The 17,740-nt window shown below is 50.7% G+C and overlaps 1 protein-coding gene and 1 long non-coding RNA gene across 2 annotated transcripts in view; one reads left to right on the plus strand and one right to left on the minus strand.

The window, feature by feature from the left end:
- cfap43 (cilia and flagella associated protein 43) overlaps positions 1–17,740 on the minus strand; it is a 76,071-nt gene that overhangs the window by 55,199 nt on the left and 3,132 nt on the right. The window contains exons 2-7 of the mRNA XM_034184197.1: positions 9,321–9,574; positions 9,080–9,176; positions 8,838–9,005; positions 1,500–1,650; positions 1,163–1,307; positions 956–1,038 (exon numbers count right to left, since the gene is read on the minus strand). Coding sequence (XP_034040088.1) covers positions 956–1,038; positions 1,163–1,307; positions 1,500–1,650; positions 8,838–9,005; positions 9,080–9,176; positions 9,321–9,574 — 898 coding nt within the window. The remainder of the gene's footprint in view (positions 1–955; positions 1,039–1,162; positions 1,308–1,499; positions 1,651–8,837; positions 9,006–9,079; positions 9,177–9,320; positions 9,575–17,740) is intronic.
- LOC117522805 lies at positions 5,926–17,556 on the plus strand. Its single transcript, XR_004564336.1, has 4 exons — positions 5,926–5,937; positions 8,550–8,553; positions 9,153–9,154; positions 17,481–17,556. It is a non-coding gene; the product is annotated as an uncharacterized LOC117522805 (long non-coding RNA).

The following is a 17,740-nucleotide window of genomic DNA, read 5'->3' on the forward strand; positions in this document are numbered from 1 at the left end:
AACCATCCGTTGGACAACCAATGGAAGAGCAGGGTGCACAGGCATGATTTTAACATGTAATTTTAATATGAGAGGTTATCATGACTGTATCCTGTTTTGCTCATGAAGTGAAATAGATTGTGGCATGTTCGTGGATCATCTAATAGATTAGGAATCTGTACATCATAGTTTGGCAACTCGGGTCCCCCAAACAGCATCTTGCATAGGGCCCCCACAAAGATAAAAACAGCACTGCTCTCTGGACTTTGGAGTGTCTGGGATTGCAATTGTCCTGGCTCAAGACTAAGATCCAGGCTTTCAATCACTTCCTAGACTCGGCCATTAGAAGTGTATCTGTATGCAGCCAAAGTGTTGAAGTTGTAGAGACACTCATGTCTCTCGGTCCTCTACCTTTGAGACCACGACACACCTGGGAAGAGCTTATGGAGTCATGAGGTCGCTGGACAGAAGTGTTTGGAGATGCTAATATCTTTGAAGGAGAATGAAGATCGAAGTCCTGAAGGTCCTTGAGAGACCTTGTGTATCCCTAAAATAATTTTGTGTCAAACCAGCGTTTAATGGGGGACACTCAGATGCCAAGTATCACTTTAATTGTGAGGAAACCTCAACTACATTTTGGACATGTGGTGTGTTTCTCTGTGCATGTTACAGCACATTGGTTGCCTCATTGTTGAGGACTCTCGTCGCTGGTGAATACCAACAGGATGCCCACATTTCACTTGGCTGAGGCAGATAGATGGTTAATTCTGAGAGGTGTGACAGATTGGTTTTCTTCCTGGGCGGTTGTAATTTCAGACTGAGGTTGGTTCTATAGTGTGGTGGATGTCGCAACACTGTGTGCCACTGCACCCACTGCACTTGACATGACTCTGATGCCTAAAATTACATGTCAGATCACTGCACAGCAGAAGACAATCATTTTCAAAAATTTGAAGGTGTTATCATGAGCTCATACCTGTCCCACAGCAATCAAGCCATTCCTGTTCAACACTAAACTCAGGAAGTTGTTCTGTTTCAGTTCAGTGATGGCATCTGGAGCTGAAGAAGAAAAATCCCCAACTGACTCTTGATGTTTTTGGGATGGCTAAGTGACATTAGGCAACACTGATACCAACAATTACAGTTTCTGCATGACAATGAGTCTCACTGTGAATTTATTTACTTGCAGGGTTGAAGACAACTGACACAGAAAGGTTCTCCAGGTCAACCAGCAGCAGAAATCCTTCCACACAGCCCACATACAGCAATGATGTAGCTGTCCAGCAGAAGGCAGCAGGTGTTAGTCTGGATTTACTGCACAGTTTGGTCTGTGTAAACAAGAATTGAGTTGACATTATCAACATCATCATTACTGAGCCCCACAAAAAGGCAACACAACTGTTTTGTGATTAATTGTGCTAATATAAAAATCAGAGCTTCAAGACTAAAACAAAATGTATTACTCAATAACAGTGATGATATTTGTAATTATTAATGTCGAGGTGACAGTGGGAGAGTACCACAATGCTTTCTGATTTGTCTCCCGTCACTCCAGAAATGGCAGATGGTGGCATCTCAGGTCCAAAATATGTGAATCTGTCACTGACAGCATAAGACGGTGTATCTGACCTCTGAACAAAGGAGCCATCAGTTGCTGGCAACTCTATTACACTGTAACAACACAATGCACACCACACACCCACACAACATTTTGAAATAATTAGGATAATCAGCTGATAAGTTATAGTTTATATACAAAAGTTAGTTGCATGTAGGTATGTCCGCATATGACTGGCCTGATACTTGGCAAAAGTAACCACAGCCACCCCTCTTCTACACACACAACCTAACACACAACCTAAAGTATTTTTCACTGCTAAAACCATAACATTACAGGCTTATCAAGCCTGAAGGTCAAATTGCCCGACTGTTTTCCTTGAGAGGAATTTTTTTCGGCCTGGGGAACACTGGCTGTTTGTTATCTCAACTCACAAAGACAATAAACTGCTTTTCACTGGACTGAAGCATGCTCCATTCTCTCCCCCTCACCTGCCTCCTATCCCAACATCAACACTCCCCTCTCCTGCGCCTGCTAACGTCACTCCTTTCCCCTTTGCCGAGGGTGGTGCAGTTTTAGCTGCAGCCCTTGTTCTTCCCCCCAAGCTGATGGCGGCGCTTCTCACGGTTGCTGCGTGGCCTTCACCCACTTGCCTCAATTCGGATAATGGACTTCTTCAAACTTAGTGCACATAAACAATGTCAAATGTGTATGTGCTGTCTTTAATTCTGATGTGTGCCATTATTACGGTAAACAAGTAATAACTGTGGACTAATTGCTGTCAGAGGTAACTGGAGTGTAAACATAATTTCTCCACTGTGAGATCAATAAAGTATATCTCATCTCATCTCACCCCCTCCCCCCATACACACACACACACACACACACACACACACACACGCAACAATGCCCAGGTACCCTGATAGTAATATATTAAATAATCAAAATTTAACTCCACTTTCTTTGATGTCACAGAAACCACAAAAAAATGAAATAAATAAAATACCAAGACAATTCAGTTAAATGGTTCACGTATTTGTACAATCCATTATTTTGACTTTTCTGTTTCTTATTTAAATTACATTGTGTTTTAGTGATTTATTCACATAATATTGCACATTAAATTCAGAGGTGGAAAACTGGCTTCAGAAAGTAAAAGTCCAACCACATATTTGTTCCATCTTCCTATAATAAACCAGCTGATTGTAATTAGTTCAAGTCTTCAGGCAGGTGCGTGACCTAATTATTGAGATCATGTTGTGTGGGCCGCTGAAGAGGAGGTACTGCTGGCCCACCACCACCAGAGGGCACCCTGCCTGGAGTGCGGGCTCCAGGCACCAGAGGGCGCTGCCGCCTCACAGGAGCAGCCGGGGTGACAGCTGTCACTTATCACCTACGACAGCTGTCCCCAATCATCTGATCTTCAAGGGTATATCAGCAAGACGACATCTCCACCTCTTTGCCGAGATATCGCTCTACCAGGGAGGTAACGTTCTCAGCTGACTGTGTTAACTTTCTGACAGGAATATCTATTGCTTGTGTGTGTTGGACAGCAGATATTCTGTTTCTTTTTTCGACGAGAGGTGGAGGTGGTTTTCCCACCGTACGTGTTGCTGGGTGCACACGCACCCACATCTAACTGTTTTTGTTCCTCGGCAGCAGTACCAGATCCGACAAGCGGAGGCAGTGGCCACCTGGGTGTTCGGGACTTGGCGGCTCCAGTATTCCCGGGGTTCGGTGGCGGAGGAAATCGTGTGGTTCCGGTTCTGCTTTGGACGGACGTCTCTTATCTTCGAACCTGCCCACGTGACACATTTTTTGTGAATTGACTACTTGTCTACAATTGTAATTCGCCGTGTTGGTTGTGCTTCTTCACAACAGTAAAGTGTTGTTATTTGACTTCCTCCATTGTCCGTTCATTTGCGCCCCCTGTTGTGGGTCCGTGTTCCTACACTTTCACAACAGGATATCTCGGCCAACGTCATGGACCCCGAGGGGCATCAACCGGCTGTTGAACGGCCAATGGAAGAACAGGGCGCACAGGCGTCTGCAGGAGGAATGATCGGTGAGTTGCAGCGAATCCTCACCGCCTTTACGGCTCGGTTGGATCTAATGACCGAGCAGAACGTCCTCCTTAACCGCAGGGTGGAGGCTCTCGCCGCTCAGGTGGAAGCGCGCCCACAGGGCGCTGCTGCGGCTCTACCTCCTGTCGATCCTGTGCGCAACGTTGACATTCCACAGGTCGTTCAACGACCCCTCCCACCTTCCCCTGAAGCATACATAAGCCCTCCAGAGCCGTACGAGGGTTGTGTGGAGACGTGCGTGGACTTTCTTATGCAGTGTTCGCTCGTCTTCGCACAACGTCCCGTCATGTACGCGACTGATGCTAGCAAGATAGCTTATGTTATAACTCTGCTTCGCGGTGAGGCACGCGCTTGGGCTACAGCGCTCTGGGAGCAAAATTCACGGCTCCTTCAGACATATGATGGGTTTGTGAGGGAGTTCAGAACAGTGTTCGATCACCCAAATAGAGGAGAGACCGCTTCAGCCGTGCTGCTGTCAATGAGACAGGAGCGCCGGAGCGCAGCTGCTTATGCAGTCGACTTCCGCATCGCGGCGGCGAGGTCCGGCTGGAATAGCACTGCCCTCCGTGCCGCCTTCGTAAACGGACTGTCGTTGGTCCTGAAGGAGCACCTGGTGGCTAAGGACGAACCGCGGGATTTAGACGGGCTTATTGATCTGGTTATACGATTAGATAATCGGTTAGAAGAACGCCGTCGGGAACGAGAGGAAGGGCGTGGCCGGGCACGCGCCGTCCCTCTCCCTTCCGGTTCCAACCGAGCTCCGCCCTCCCCACGCTCCACGGCCTCTACGCTCTGTGTGGTTACAGCTCCCCCTGCTGATGAAGCTATGGACACGAGCAGGGCCACATTCAGACCACCGGATAGACAGAGGAGGCTGGTCCGCGGAGCGTGCTTTGTTTGTGGCTCGATAGAGCATCAAGTGAGGGACTGCCCCGAGCGGTTAAACACCAACGCCCGCCCCTAGAAACTGGGCTAGGGGCGGGCCAAGACATTCACGTGGGACACACCCATATTGCCACACGACTCCCGGTTACAATCCTTTATGTGGATTTAACCCTTCAGGCCCCAGCACTGGTGGACACGGGCTCTGAAGGGAATTTGCTAGACAGCAAATGGGCCAGGGAGGCAGGGCTCCCTCTGGTGGCACTTACCTCACCTGTGCAAGTACGGGCAGTAGATGGCTCCCTACTCCCTTTAATCACACATAAGACACCTCCAGTGACTCTGGTGGTGTCAGGGAACCACCGGGAGGAGATCGAGTTTTTTGTGACTCCTGCCACCTCCCGCGTGATTCTAGGGTTCCCCTGGATGTTAAAACACAATCCCCGGATCGATTGGCCGTCCGGGGTAGTGGTTCAGTGGAGCGAGACCTGCCATCGGGTATGTTTAGGTTCCTCGGTTCCTCCCGGTTCCCAGGCTAAGGAGGAGGTCAGAGTCCCGCCCAATCTCGGGACAGTGCCGGTGGAGTACCATGACCTTGTGGACGTGTTCAGCAAGGATCTGGCGCTCACCCTTCCCCCGCACCGCCCGTACGATTGTGCCATTGATTTGGTTCCAGGCGTTGAGTTTCCGTCCAGCAGGCTGTACAACCTCTCACGACCTGAGCGCGAATCAATGGAGACCTACATCCGGGACTCTTTAGCTGCCGGGTTGATCTGGAATTCCACCTCCCCGATGGGTGCAGGTTTCTTTTTTGTGGGGAAAAAGGATGGCGGACTACATCCATGCATTGATTACAGGGGGCTGAACGAAATCACGGTTCGTAACCGATACCCATTGCCCTTGTTGGATTCAGTGTTCACGCCCCTGCATGGAGCCCAAATGTTCACTAAGCTGGATCTTAGAAATGCGTATCACCTGGTTCGGATCCGGAAAGGAGACGAGTGGAAGACGGCATTTAACACCCCCTTAGGTCACTTTGAGTACCTGGTCATGCCGTTCGGTCTTACAAACGCCCCCGCGACGTTCCAAGCATTGGTTAATGATGTCTTGCGGGATTTCCTGCACCGATTCGTCTTCGTATATCTGGATGATATACTCATCTTTTCTCCGGATCCTGAGACCCATGTCCGGCATGTACGTCAGGTCCTGCAGCGGTTGTTGGAGAACCGGCTGTTTGTGAAGGGCGAGAAGTGCGAGTTCCACCGCACTTCTTTGTCCTTCCTGGGGTTTATCATCTCCCCTAACTCCGTCGCTCCTGATCCGGCCAAGGTCGCGGCGGTGAGAGACTGGCCCCAACCCACCAGCCGTAGGAAGCTGCAACAGTTCCTCGGCTTTGCTAATTTCTACAGGAGGTTCATTAAGGGCTACAGTCAGGTAGTTAGCCCTGACCTCACCAAAAGTCCCCTTCACCTGGTCGGATCGTTGCGATGCCGCGTTCAAGGAGTTGAAACAGCGCTTCTCGTCTGCACCCGTTCTGGTGCAGCCCGATCCTAGTCGCCAGTTAGTGGTTGAAGTGGACGCCTCGGACTCAGGGATAGGAGCTGTGCTTTCCCAGAGCGGGAAGACCGATAAGGTCCTTCACCCGTGTGCCTATTTTTCCTGCAGGTTGACCCTGGCCGAACGGAACTATGACGTCGGCAATCAAGAACTCCTTGCGGTGAAAGAGGCTCTTGAAGAGTGGAGACATCTGTTGGAGGGAACGTCCGTGCCATTCACGGTTTTCACTGACCACCGGAACCTGGAGTATATCAGGACCGCCAAGCGGCTGAACCCCAGGCAAGCCCGCTGGTCACTGTTCTTCGGCCGTTTTGACTTCCGGATCACCTACCGTCCCGGGACCAAAAACCAGAGATCGGATGCCTTGTCCCGGGTACATGAAGATGAAGTCAAAGCGGAGTTGTCGGATCCACCGGAACCCATCATCCCGGAGTCCACTATCGTGGCCACCCTCACCTGGGACGTAGAGAGAACCGTCCGGGAGGCCCTGGCACGAAGCCCGGACCCCGGAACTGGGCCGAAGAACAGCCTCTACGTCCCACCAGAGGCTAGGGCTGCAGTCCTGGACTTCTGTCACGGCTCCAAGCTCTCCTGTCATCCAGGGGTGCGAAGAACCGTGGCAGTTGTCCGGCAGCGCTTCTGGTGGGCGTCCCTAGAGGCCGACGTCCGGGATTATATCCAGGCCTGCACCACCTGCGCCAGGGGCAAGGCTGATCATCGCAGGGCTTCGGGACTGCTCCAGCCACTACCCGTGCCTCATTGCCCCTGGTCCCACATCGGCCTGGATTTTGTCACGGGCCTCCCATCGTCCCAGGGCAACACCACCATCCTCACGATAGTGGACCGATTCTCCAAGGCGGCCCACTTCGTGGCCCTCCCGAAGCTCCCGACTGCCCAGGAGACAGCGGACCTCCTGGTCCACCACGTCGTCCGGCTGCATGGGATTCCAACAGACATCGTCTCCGATCGCGGCCCCCAGTTCTCCTCGCAAGTCTGGAGGAGCTTCTGCCGGGAACTGGGGGCCACGGTGAGTCTCTCATCCGGGTATCATCCCCAGACCAACGGGCAAGCAGAACGGGCCAATCAGGAGGTGGAACAGGCCCTGCGTTGCGTGACGGCCGCGCACCCGGCGGCCTGGAGTACCCATTTGGCCTGGATCGAGTATGCCCATAACAGCCAGGTGTCGTCAGCCACCGGCCTCTCCCCGTTTGAGGTGTGTCTGGGGTACCAGCCTCCTTTGTTTCCGGTGGTTGAGGGAGAGGTCGGTGTGCCCTCGGTCCAGGCCCACCTGCGGAAGTGCCGTCGGGTGTGGCGTGCCGCCCGTTCTGCTTTGCTGAGGGCCCGGATGAGGACGAAAGCCCATGCAGACCGTCGGCGGACCCCGGCCCCTACGTATCGGCCAGGGCAGGAAGTGTGGTTGTCAACAAAGGACATTCCCCTCCAAGTGGTCTCACCTAAACTGCAGGATCGGTACATCGGTCCATTTAAAATCCTCAAGGTCATCAGTCCAGCCGCGGTGAGGCTTCAGCTTCCGGCCTCACTGCGGATCCATCCCGTTTTCCATGTGTCCCGGATTAAGCCACATCACACCTCACCCCTCTGTACTCCGGGTCCGGCACCACCTCCTGCCCGGATCATCGATGGCGAGCCGGCTTGGACTGTGCGCCGGCTCTTGGATGTCCGAAGGATGGGCCGGGGCTTCCAGTATTTGGTGGACTGGGAGGGGTACGGCCCCGAAGAACGCTCCTGGGTGAAGAGGAGCTTCATCCTGGACCCGGCCCTCCTGGCCGATTTCTACCGCCGTCACCCGGACAAGCCTGGTCGGGCGCCAGGAGGCGCCCGTTGAGGGGGGGGGTCCTGTTGTGTGGGCCGCTGAAGAGGAGGTACTGCTGGCCCACCACCACCAGAGGGCACCCTGCCTGGAGTGCGGGCTCCAGGCACCAGAGGGCGCTGCCGCCTCACAGGAGCAGCCGGGGTGACAGCTGTCACTTATCACCTACGACAGCTGTCCCCAATCATCTGATCTTCAAGGGTATATCAGCAAGACGACATCTCCACCTCTTTGCCGAGATATCGCTCTACCAGGGAGGTAACGTTCTCAGCTGACTGTGTTAACTTTCTGACAGGAATATCTATTGCTTGTGTGTGTTGGACAGCAGATATTCTGTTTCTTTTTTCGACGAGAGGTGGAGGTGGTTTTCCCACCGTACGTGTTGCTGGGTGCACACGCACCCACATCTAACTGTTTTTGTTCCTCGCCAGCAGTACCAGATCCGACAAGCGGAGGCAGTGGCCACCTGGGTGTTCGGGACTTGGCGGCTCCAGTATTCCCGGGGTTCGGTGACGGAGGAAATCGTGTGGTTCCGGTTCTGCTTTGGACGGACGTCTCTTATCTTCGAACCTGCCCACGTGACACATTTTTTGTGAATTGACTACTTGTCTACAATTGTAATTCGCCGTGTTGGTTGTGCTTCTTCACAACAGTAAAGTGTTGTTATTTGACTTCCTCCATTGTCCGTTCATTTGCGCCCCCTGTTGTGGGTCCGTGTTCCTACACTTTCACAACAGATCACCTGTTTTAGGTGCACAGGTAGAAGCAATATATGGTAGGGCTTTTACTTTGTGAAGCTGGAGTTTTTCACCTTTGATTAAATTAAAGAGTGTCATTTCAAAAATAAATTAAATAAGGAAACCTAGAAGACAAATTCCTTGATTTGATTTCACAATAATGGTAGCACCATTGTAACTCCATTCTGGTGCAGCAAAGGCTGCATTACCTTGGCTTCAGCATATGAAAACTGGCACTCTTCTGTATATCCCAGACAGTGATGGATGTAGCCCCCAAACTACACATTTGGAGCCAGTTCATGGGGTTGAATGTCAAAGAAATGACATCCTTCTCAGTTTGTGCATGTGTACAAAGTATTTCAGCATCTTCCCAGTTCCTGTGCCACACAGTTGCAACATCAGACACAACTTGAAATATGTTGCATACAATCTAAATGAGTGTATGACTGACCAAACTGTTATAATGTTGTCTGGAACAGTGGAACAGCAGGTCAAATAAGGACCAGCATTACTCAATGCCAAAGACGTGTAGTCTAGTTGTGTGGTTCCTACAAACATATGCATTTGTGACCATTTATGATTTGTATGACAACAATATAAAAAAAGCATGTGTGTAAATTCCCAAATAACATCTTCACTGGTGATATATTATGACAGCTGTATTCATTTAGATTGGGAATTGAATACCTTACCTTTTAGTTCATTCTTCAACTCAAGCTCAGGGAAGATGTATATAAATATAGAGGGATTTACATTGTGTTCAGACAAGGCAAAAATCCCATTATGGCTGTTGGCTGTGAAGGCCCCAATACCTCTGCCAGGACACTGAAACAAAGTTTTTATTTTTGTCTCCAGGTTCAGGAAACAGATGAAATTCCCACACACATAACACACTGTTGTGTTGTCGATAAATTCAATATTTGTGTTTGTAAAGCCTTGTATCCACCTGAAGGGAGCAAAACAGACATTATTAATGTCAGTTTCTGCAACATAACATTAGCCAAAAACAGTGGTGGGCACAGATAACCGAAAAATTTACTTCAATAACAGATAATCAGACAAGTGAAAAGTTATCTTTGATACAGATGAAACAATAAACCACCCAAAAATGTATCGGAAGTTACAGATAACTAGTGATGTTAAACTCAAGTCAGGCTGCTCGACACAGCATCGAGCTTTGTGAACCAGAAGTGTCGGTGAGCAGCATTTGAGCACGCCCCCATCACGTGACCCACTGCGAGCGAGGCCTCGTTACGTCACACCACGTGTCGAGCTTCGCGGGAAAGTCGAATAATCTGGGCGTGTCAATACGACCCGCCAAGTATTTAAATGAGATCTGAATCGCGGCACAAACTGTGGGTTTGTGAGAGGAGGAGACTGCTAGCGACAGTGTTATTGCCAATTACTACGTGACAGGGACAGCATTAGTTTATATTTAGGTCTAGCTTAGAGTTCATTTAGTATAGTTAGCTACATACACATAGGACCTATGTGTATTCCATTCATATACAACATTTATCCACACAGTACATCAACACAGGTTATAGGTTAGACTATATATTCATAGGTAGATCAGAGACTGAGCTGAGTGACTGAAGATCTGTGATTTTGGAGAGCGGGTCTTCCCCAAAGCTGGAGAGGTGGTGAGGCAGAAGAGGAGCCGATTAAAGCCCAGCACTGTTGAAATGATTCTTTTTTTGAATAAAAATTGAAATAGTTGCACAATCACCGTCTCCTATCCCCTCTATTCTAATTTACAAATTACAGTATCATAAGCACAAGTTGCAGAAGCACATGCCTTTCTCACTTTTCCCATCACATTCCATCCAAATATTGTTTGAGGACTGATAAATCTACATATAGTCTACAATAAAGGCTTTCATAACCTGTATGTGTGCATCTGTAGGGACTATTTATTACATTAAGAAAGACACAATAATGATGATGACATTTTTTATTAGTATTTTTCAAGGACAAACCACATCAGTCATGAATTACTGCAAACATTTGTCACAGCACTCGCTCAGGGTAATTCTCAAAACAATCCAGCAGATGTCACCCTTCAAACTGTATCAAACGCCTCAAAGCAGTGTGTCGATTTTCAGCCATTTGTGTTGAAGTGACTCATTGGTTCATGAGGCCTCGAAATTGCCATCACTACAGATAACCGATAAATTCCAATTTTGTCTCTGGTACATTTGCAACTACTAATAATAAATTGAATTTGCGTTTTAACACCACAAAAGCTTCTAGCAATATTAGAAGTTACAACAGACCCAGACAATGAGACCATATTTTTGTCTTTGAACATCCTGCAGGAAGCTCTTATTTACTACATGGTTTCCAGCACAGAGGTACCCTTGAGAGCAGCCATAAAGCCAGCTCTCTGTCAGTTATGACACTCCGATCAGGCGGAGGTCTTGGAAAATAAAGTCATGCTGACTTATGGTTTTGATTTATAAATAACATTAATACCGATAGAATAACTCCATTAATGTAAATTCTGTCATTTGTACAAAGTTAAAATATAACATATATCTTTTAATGTTGAATAATGCACTAATTCTGAGGTTTTGTAACAAACACAGATCGCAAAGGATTCTGGGTAAAAGTGCCTCTGCTAAACACTGACTGGTTCAGTCATTCATTATGTAAACCAACACGTTAATGTGACGTGTGTCGTGTGTTGGTGTTTACAGATAAATGTGCTTTTGTAAAATATTCCATTTTTTATTTGTAAAAACAGGCATTTTTATGGAGCCCTGGAAGTGTCATCGCAAAATGTTTTGCATGTGGAGAGAATGTGTGCTCATTTTATTAGTGCCGTGCGCACGTTTTATGATGTAAACGTGCACTCAATAATTGTTATGTGGGCCGCCCAAAGAGGAGGTACTGCTGGCCAACGCCAGAGGGCGCCCTGCCTGTAGTCGGGTTTCAGGCACCAGAGGGCGCAGTCACCACCCAGGAGCCAGGACTACCAGCTGTCAGAAATCATCTCATCATCATCCCATCCCATATAAGACTGGAGGAGACACCGCATCTCTGCCGAGATATCAGTTTACCACTCAGGTAAAACTCTCAGCCGTGTCTGTGCTGAACGCACGTATCATTGTCTTTTGAAAACCTTTGCAGGAGTACCAGTTATCTTCAGTCAGCTGGGAGCTGGGTTTTGGATGTAGAAGAGTGACGGACTTCCCTCCTCTTTCCAAACCAGAGAAGTAACAGTTGGTCTCTGCACGTTTCTGTGTTTTTGTGTCGGAGGTGGAGATTCTCCCACAAAAGGAACTGAACTGAACTGCTGATTGTTCTGCTGGGTGTGCACACACCCACCGTTAACCTGTCTTCTGTTCCTGCCAGCAGTACCGGATCTGACAGCTGAAGTACAGGCCACCTGGGGACTCGGGACTTGGCGGCTTCGGTTTGCTGCAGGTCTTCGTTGGCGGCGGAACCTTGTGGGCCCCGGCTCTTCTCTGGATAGGCGTCTCCTACCCTCGGACCTGCCCACACGTCACCTGTTGACTTTTGTAATTGACTGTCTAAAAATAGTATTCGACCTGTTGTGCACATTTGCCACAATAAATTGTATTTATTTGACTACCCATTGACCGTTCATTTGCGCCCCCTGTTGTGGGTCCGTGTCATTACACTTCCCCAACAGGATATCTCGGCCAACGTCACGGATCCCGAGGGGCGTCAACCACCAGTTGAACAGCCAATGGAAGAGCAGGGTGCACAGGCGTCTGCAGGAGGCGTGATTGGTGAGTTGCAGCAAATCCTCACCGCCTTTACTGCTCGGTTGGATCTAATGACCAAGCAGAACGTCATCCTCAATCGTAGAATGGAGGCTCTCACTGCGCAGGTGGAAGCGCGCGCTCAGGGCGCTGCTGCAGCTCCTCCTCCTGCTGACCCGGTGTCGAATATAGACATTCCACTGGTCATTCAACGACCCCACCCACCATCCCCTGAAGCATACATAAGTCCCCCAGAGCCGTACGGGGTTGTGTGGAGACGTGCGCGGACTTTTTAATGCAGTGTTCGCTCGTCTTTTCACAGCGTCCCGTGATGTACGAGTCGGACGCCAGCAGGGTGGCTTATGTAATTAATTTGCTTCGAGGCGAGGCACGCGCCTGGGCTACGGCGCTCTGGGAGCAGAATTCACAGCTCCTTACCTCTTATACTGGGTTTGTGAGGGAGTTCAGAACAGTCTTTGATCACCCAAACAGAGGTGAGACTGCTTCTACGATGCTGCTGTCAAAGAGACAGGGGCGTTGGAGTGCAGCTGAGTATGTGGTCGACTTCCGCATAACAGCTGCGAGGTCCGGCTGGAATACCGCTGCACTCTGCGCCGCCTTCGTAAACGGACTGTCGTCAGTCCTGAAGGAGCATCTGGTGGCTAAGGATGAGCCGCGGGATTTAGATGGGCTTATAGATCTGGTTATACGGTTAGACAACCGATTGGAAGAACGTCGACGGCAGTGAGATGAAGGACGTGGCCGCGCAGGCGCCGCCCCTCTCCCTTCCTGTTCCAAAGCAGCCCCGCCTTCCCCAAGCTCCAGAGCCCGAATGCTCCGTGTGACAACAGCTCCCCCTGCTGATGAAGCTATGGACACGAGCAGGGCCAAAATAAAATTAGAAAACAGACAGAGGAGGCTGGCCCGCGGAGAGTGCTTTTTCTGCGGCTCTAACGAGCATCTGCAGAAACAATGCCCCAAGCGGTCAAACACCAACGCTCACCCTTAGAAACTGGCTAAGGGTGGGCCATAACACACACGCGGGTACTGCACGAAAATCCACACGAATCCCCGTTGTGATCCTCTGTGGGGATTTAACCCCTCAAGCCCCAGCACTGACTGACACGGGGTCGGAAGGGAATCTGCTTGATAGCAGATGGGCTACAGAAGTAGGGCTCCCTCTAGTGGCTCTTCCTTCACCAGTGAGGGTACGGGCACTAGATGGCACCCTTCTTCCATTAATCACACACCAGACACAGCCCTTAACACTGATTGTGTCTGGGAATCACAGGGAGGAGATTGTGTTTTTTGTGACACCTTCTACCTCCAGAGTAATTTTGGGCTATCCATGGATTAGTAAGCACAATCCCCGGATTGATTGGCCGTCTGGGGTTGTGGCTCAATGGAGCGAAACCTGCCACCGGGAGTGTTTACGATCCTCGGTTCCACCCGGTGTGACTGCTAAAGAGGAGGTTCGAGTCCCCCCCAATCTCACGACGGTGCCTGTTGAGTACCATGATCTTGCTGACGTTTTCAGCAAAGATCTGGCACTCACTCTACCCCCGCATCGACCGTACGATTGTAAAGTAAGTCCCTTCGGCTGCTCCCTTGTTTGCACTCGGGGTCGCCACAGCAAATCCAAGGTGGATCTGCATATTGATTTGGCACAGGTTTTACGCCGGATGCCCTTCCTGACGCAACTCCACATTACATGGAGAAATGTGGCAGGGGTGGGATTTGAACCCAGAACCTTCCGAACTGAAACCAAGCGCATTAACCACTTGGCCACCACCCCTGCATCGACCGTACGATTGTGCTATTGATTTAATCCCGGGTGCTGAGTATCCGTCCAGTAAACTGTACAACCTCTCACGCCCCGAGCGAGAATCAATGGAGACCTACATCTGGGACTCATTAGCTGCCGGGTTGATCCGGAACTCCACCTCCCCAATGGGTGCAGGTTTCTTTTTTTGTGGGCAAGAAGGACGGTGGACTCCGTCCATGCATTGATTACAGAGGGCTGAACGAGATCACGGTTCGCAACCGATACCCGTTGCCCCTGTTGGATTCAGTGTTCACGCCCCTGCATGGAGCCAAAATATTCACTAAATTGGATCTTAGGAATGCGTATCACCTGGTTCGGATCCGGAAGGGAGACGAATGGAAGACGGCATTTAACACCCCCTTAGGTCACTTTGAGTACCTGGTCATGCCGTTCGGCCTCACTAATGCCCCCGCGACGTTCCAAGCATTAGTAAATGACGTCTTGCGGGACTTCCTGCATCGGTTCGTCTTCGTATACCTAGACGATATCCTCATCTTCTCCCCGGATCCTGAGACCCATGTTAGGCATGTACGTCAGGTCCTGCAGCGGTTGTTGGAGAACCGGCTGTTTGTGAAGGGCGAGAAGTGCGAGTTCCACCGTACTTCTTTGTCCTTCCTGGGGTTCATAATCTCCTCCAACTCCATCGCCCCTGATCCGGCCAAGGTAGCGGCGGTGAGAGATTGGCCCCAACCGGCAAGCCGTAGGAAGCTGCAACAGTTCCTCGGCTTCGCTAATTTCTATCGGAGGTTTATCAAGGACTATAGTCAGGTTGTTGGTCCCCTTACAGCCCTGACCTCCCCAAAAGTTCCCTTCACCTGGTCGGATCGGTGCGAAGCCGCGTTTAGGGAGTTGAAACGCCGGTTCTCTACTGCGCCAGTTCTGGTGCAGCCTGATCCTAGCTGCCAGTTTGTTGTGGAAGTAGATGCCTCTGACTCAGGGATAGGAGCTGTGCTGTCACAGAGCGGGGAGTCCGATAAAGTATTCCACCCCTGTGCCTATTTCTCCCGCAGGTTGACCCCAGCAGAGCGGAATTATGACGTCGGCAATCGGGAGCTCCTGGCGGTGAAGGAGGCCCTGGAGGAGTGGAGACACTTGTTGGAGGGAGCTGTGGTTCCATTCACGGTCTTCACCGACCATCAGAACCTGGAGTATATCCGGACCGCTACGCGTCTGAACCCCAGGCAAGCCCGTTGGTCTCTTTTTTTTTTTGGCCGTTTTGACTTTAGGATCACCTATCGCCCTGGGACTAAGAACCAGCGGTCGGACGCACTGTCCCGGGTGCATGAAGAGGAAGTCAGAGCGGAGCTGTCAGATCCACCAGAAAACATCATCCCGGAGTCCACTATCGTCACCACACTGACGTGGGACGTGGAGAACATCGTCAGGGAGGCCCTGACATGTCACCCGGACCCCGGGGTGGACCACCTAACCATTTGTACGTCCCACCAGACGCTAGGACTGCAGTTTTGGACTTTTGCCATGGTTCCAGACTCACCTGCCATCCAGGGGTGCGGAGGACCGTGGCAGTTGTTCGGCAGCGGTTCTGGTGGGCGTCTTTGGAAGCCGATGTACGGGAGTATGTCCGGGCCTGTACCACCTGTGCCAGGGGCAAGGCAGTCCACCAACTGGAGAAGGGACTCCTCCAGCCGCTGCCTGTGCCTCATCGCCCCTGGTCCCACATCGGCCTGGACTTCATCACGGGTCTCCCTGCGTCCCAGGGTATGACAACCATCCTGACGATAGTGGACCGGTTCTCCAAGGCGGCCCACTTCGTGGCCCTCCCGAAGCTCCCGTCGGCCCAGGAGACTGCAGACCTCCTGGTCCACCACGTCATACGTCTACATGGTATCCCTACGAACACTGTCTCGGATCGTGGTCCTCAGTTCTCCTCCCAGGTCTGGAGGAGTTTCTGCAGGGAACTGGGGGCCACCGTGAGCCTTTCGTCCGGGTACCACCCACAGACCAATGGACAAGCAGAGCGGGCTAATCAAGAGCTGGAAGGGGCCCTGCGGTGTATGACCTCCGCGCACCCGACAACCTGGAGTCAACATCTGGCCTGGATCGAGTACGCTCATAACAGTCAAGTTTCATCAGCAACCAGCCTCTCCCCATTTGAAGCGTGTTTGGGGTACCAGCCCCCATTGTTTCCGGCTGTGGAGGGAGAGGTCGGGGTTCCCTCGGTCCAGGCCCACCTTAGGAGGTGCCGTCGGGTGTGGTGTACAGCCCGCTCTGCCCTGCTGAAAGCCTGGACGAGGGCGAAGAGCCATGCAGACCGCCGACGTGACCCGGCCCCGGAATATCAGCCCGGGCAGGAGGTCTGGCTGTCAACAAAGAACATTCCTCTCAAAACGGAGTCGCAAAAGCTGATGGACAGGTATATCGGACCATTTCGGATCACCAAAATCATCAGTCCAGCCGCAGTGAAGCTGAAACTCCCGGCTTCACTGCGGATCCATCCTGTTTTTCATGTCTCCAAGATCAAACCATACCACACCTCGGACCTTTGCACCCCCGGACCTGTGCCGCCTCCTGCCCGCATCATCGACGGCGAGCCTGCGTGGACTGTCTGCAGGGTCCTGGATGTTCGCCAGAGGGTTCGGGGTCTCCAATATCTGGTGGACTGGGAGGGTTATGGACCTGAAGAACGCTCCTGGGTGAAGAGGAGCTTCATCCTGGACCCGGCCCTCCTGGCCGTGTTCTACCAGCGACACCCCGACAAGCCAGGTCGGGCGCCAGGAGGCGCCCGTTGAGGGGGGGGTCCTGTTATGTGGGCCTTCCTATCTTTGTTTACTGTTATCGGACAAAAATGTATCGGAAGATAATTAGTCCAATAATGGTTTGTAAAGTTATCAGAACTGTGCCCACCACTGGCCAAAAACAACAACAACAAAAAAGTCCTTCTCTGTTCTACTCCACCATGAAGCCATGACTGTTGGTGCAACAGACAAAAGTTTCATGATGCCCAGTTTACCCAAATATTTAACTAGTTCCACAGAACATATATACTGCTCAACAAAATTAAAGGTACATTTTTTAATCAGAATACAGCATCAAGTCAATTCAAATTCTGGGATCTGGTCATTTAAGAAGCAAAGGGGATTGTTAATCAGTTTCAACTGCTTTGCTGTTAATGAAATTAACAACAGGTACACTAGAGGAGAACCAATGAGACAACCCTCAAAACAGGAATGGTCTTACAGGTGGATGCCAGACAATTTTCCTTCCTCATCTTTTCTGACTGATTTTTCACGAGTTTTACTAGGGTCAGTGCCACTACTGGTAGCATGTTGTGGGAGCTGGACCCTACAGAGGTTGCATAGATAGTCCAACTCCTCCAGGGTGGCACATCAATACATGGCATTGCCAGAAGGTTTGCTGTGTCTCCCAGTAGTCTCAAGAGAATGAAGGAGATTCCAGGAGATAGGCAGTTTACTCTAGGAGAGCCGGGCAGGGTCATAGAAGGTTCATACCCATCAGCAGGATGGGTATTTACAACTTTGTGCAAGAAGGAACAGGATGAGCACTGCCAGAGCCCTTTAAAATGACCTCCAACAGG

The sequence above is a fragment of the Thalassophryne amazonica genome, chromosome 13 (assembly GCF_902500255.1).
Source record: "Thalassophryne amazonica chromosome 13, fThaAma1.1, whole genome shotgun sequence".
Taxonomy (NCBI): Eukaryota; Metazoa; Chordata; class Actinopteri; order Batrachoidiformes; family Batrachoididae; genus Thalassophryne; species Thalassophryne amazonica.